Raw genomic sequence first — 3,704 nt, forward strand, 5'->3', positions numbered from 1 at the left:
CATTCTGTGATTCTGTGATTCTATGATTCCATGTTCAAATAGGGAATCTCTGAAGTTTATACTTACATTTGGCAAATCAATACATGTACCTCTGTTCTGACATGGACTTGAAGAGCATTCATTGATATCAATTTCACAATCGTGACCAAGAAAACCAGCAGGACAATCACAAACATATCCAGACTGATCATATTGGCATGTGCCTCCGTTCAGGCATGGCTGAGATGCACACAGATCACTAGGCTCCTCGCAAAATGGACCTAAAAGAAATAAGTATAAAAATTTAGGGAGTGTTTGAGTGAGTGAATGGTGCCTCTTGATATGCTGTCCATGAACGTTACCTTGTCACTATGTTGTGGTTACCTATTTTTTCTCATTAATTCTTTTTTTTTTTAATTTATTTTTAGGAGGGATTGAGAGGATTTTATTTATTGTGTTTTTCTTAAATTGTCTACACTGTGAAGCTCCAGTTACTGACTAGAACATCTGTAAACTATCACCATTTAAAAAGCAAAGAACTTAAAATATTCCTGTATGGGTTTTTTTTGTTTGTTTTAGTGAATAAATGTGGTAGAAATATGTGGGAATGACTAGACTTATCTGTAGCAAAAGGAGGAGGAGAACAGGAACCATAGTCCCAGAAGACCCTGAACAGTAATTGAACATCTCTCTCGTAGTGGTTATTATTAGGGAAGATGAATTCAGTGGACTTTCAGACCAAGATGGTTGTTCCTATTTCTGTTTAGAGACCCAGCCAGTAGTGAAGCTGAATGTACCCTCAGTGGGTGCACACACAATCATGCGCACAGGCACCCCCCACCCCCCCCCCCCCCCAACACACAAAACGCCCGCGAGTCCCCCCACAATACAGGCACAGTGCCTGCATGGATCAACATGACGAGCAGTGTCTTTCCCCACACAGAAACACAAAAGCACTCACATGAGCATGAACAGCAACGATGGCTGAAAAGTTTTCCTCCTCTCTGGCTAGTCAGTATTGAAGTTCACCAGCAAACATATGCACTCCCTCATTTTTTAAACACAGAAATAAACCCACGTTAATAGATCCCTCAAATGACAGCATAGGTGTTAGGTCTGTCTGATATCCATACCCGGATCCTGAACCTCTTGCCAACTTGCTGGCTCAGACCTTGAGTCATTCCAGATCTGGGTATCATTCTAGTTGTTGGTTAGCCCAGCTTGAAAGCCCACCCCTGCCCACTAGAAAGGGTAGTAACGCAGAAGCAGTAAAGAGAAGAGACCGCAGTGATCAGATGCCTGCTCAGCCACAGAAGCATAATGAGCAGCAGCCCGCTTCCACTCAGCCAGCCCTTTTATCACCTTTTCTCTGCTTTTTCCCATATTTGTACTTCTCCCATCCACCTTGATCCCTATCTTTCTTCGCCCTTCTCCCAGATAAACAACCCTTACCTAAGTGTTTGTCGCCATTGCCCCCAGTTTTTTCACCTCCATACACAATTCAGTATTTCTGATAGGATTACCTAGATAATCTTGGCTTTATATGGGATTACAATAGTATTACCTAGGCTCTGTTGGCCTTGCAAGAAAATAATCCACAAAATGTCCTGAATTCTCCCGCTTTAATTATCTGTGATGTTTTCCTGTCTCTCACAAAATTCTCCCCTAATTGTTTGTGAAATCTGGTCATCACTCATGGTGCTACCTGTAACTTTTGTCAGCCACTCACTCAGTTACTTGTTAAGCTCAGCAGCTGCCCATGTTATGTCCAGTACTTTCCCATGTTCTGTTCAGTTATTGTAATCCCAGTCAGGGGTTTAGTAATCTGCTTGCATACCTCAACAGTTACAAGCTGCCTAAGTGTTTTGGACAATTAACTCTTTTTAATTGTGCAACATCAAAGATACAGAATTATAGCAGCTAAAAATTTACTTCCATTTACTTCTGGAAAATTATGTAGCAAATATGCCTCTTGTACTTTGGTACTCTGATTTAAACCACCCTGCTAACACATACTTACAGATTACATCAGATGCATTTTTCAATAATTTGCTGTAGCAATAACATTAACTTCATAATAAATCTATTCTGAAGTAGTAGTATGTATTGATTCCACATTTTGTTAGTCACTTGAATCAACTGTATTAAAAATAAACATTCATAAAAGAATAAATTATACTTTACAAAAAGATGTATAGTTTTGAAATGGTAAACAGAATTCTTTTAACTCAGAATTTTAAACTGCAAGGTAAACATAGCTACTTTGTTCTAAACGAATTAATAGATAAGTATGCGAGCCTCTAATAGTTTCCTTGTCAACAGACTAGGTACAGAGAGCAACTGTAAGTGTGTGGAACAACATTTATCAGGACATCCAAATATCACACTGTCTCTATTATGTGCCAGAACAGCTGATGCAACAAAGGCTGTACAAGAAAATCACATTAGCAGAAAAAGGGTCAAAACACGATTTCTTTTTATCATTCAGTTCATTGGCAATAGTTGTTCCAATAACACAAAATGAATTGGATCTATCTTTTAGGACAGATTATTCACTTTTCTTTAGCATCAGAGGACATTCAAAGAATCGTTCATGTATTTGTTGCTATCCCTCATCACCATAGTAACCAAATTACAGTAAAAATATATTGCATCTTGCAGATGTTAGGCCTTGCTAATAGGAAAAGCTAAGAAGGCTTGTCTCCAGAACAAGGCCGTTGACTGGTATTAGTACATATATAAGAGAATATTTGCAACATGAAGAGAGACAGATTGGTGAATTGTTTCTCATTATTCAATTTAGTATTCAGCTGTCCTGTTAGACTTCAGCACAATATTGTACCCCGGCAGTACTCATAGATGAGGTTATGTATCAATATTTATCTTTTTTTTTTTCCTTTTATTTGGCACATTTGACAAGAATGAGTGCTCCTGTCTCACTCACATTACTAAACAGGAGAAGGCAGATCAGCAGAGCAGTGTCCCCAGCTGCTCTACCCAAAGGAAAGCCAGAAAGTGTAGTTCCACAAGCCAAGTGGATTAATAAATTGGTCCTGCCATCTTTTCACCCTTGAATCCATTCAATCCTCCCCATTTTTTCTGCCACCATTACTGAAAATTTCTTAGCCTTTTGTTAAACAATAGAACTGGATGGGATTATTATGGGAAAGACTAAATGAACAAAATAACACAGAATAACGAAGGCTGGTTGGGGGAACCAGATGAAAGAGGTGCCTTTTTGGTAATGCTATGCCTATTTGTAGCCAAAGTAGGAAAAGGGCGTTGTTCTGCTAAAAAAGGAGATAGTGGAACTTTCTTTTAGGAAAGACTAAAAGTATCTAGAAGAGGAATAGAGAGAAGCCTGAAGGGGTATAAGGAAATATTGTTAATCACAGCACGAGAGATATATCAAGGAAAAAAATTAATGGTTCGAGGACAGCAAAAAAGGTGTTTAACTTCTTTTCTCCTTGGCATCTCCTTGCAAAGGGCAAAATTTATATTTTTCTTTTTGTTAATTTGGAAAAAACAGTACATTCAGTTTTAATTGGGAGCCAATTACCTAACCAGGTCAAGGAGGATCAATTTAAATGAAGATACTGAGGTAGCAACTGCACTCATGGTCTAAAACACAAATCACGTCTTTCATAGGTCTATCTAGAGTGAATTTAATAAAAAACTCTACCAACTGCCTAACTTCTTTTAGGAAGAATTCAGTCTTGAGCAGG

General features: G+C 38.4%; 1 protein-coding gene across 1 annotated transcript in view; it reads right to left on the reverse strand.

Annotated features, from left to right (window-relative positions):
- Positions 1–66: 66 nt before the first annotated feature.
- EYS (eyes shut homolog (Drosophila)) overlaps positions 67–3,704 on the reverse strand; it is a gene marked incomplete at its 3' end in the record, with an annotated part of 56,836 nt that continues 53,198 nt past the window's right edge. Inside the window, exon 3 of the mRNA XM_009704332.1 lies at positions 67–260. Coding sequence (XP_009702634.1) covers positions 67–260 — 194 coding nt within the window. The remainder of the gene's footprint in view (positions 261–3,704) is intronic.

Source organism: Cariama cristata, unplaced genomic scaffold (assembly GCF_000690535.1).
Source record: "Cariama cristata isolate BGI_N322 unplaced genomic scaffold, ASM69053v1 scaffold8997, whole genome shotgun sequence".
NCBI lineage: Eukaryota > Metazoa > Chordata > Aves > Cariamiformes > Cariamidae > Cariama > Cariama cristata.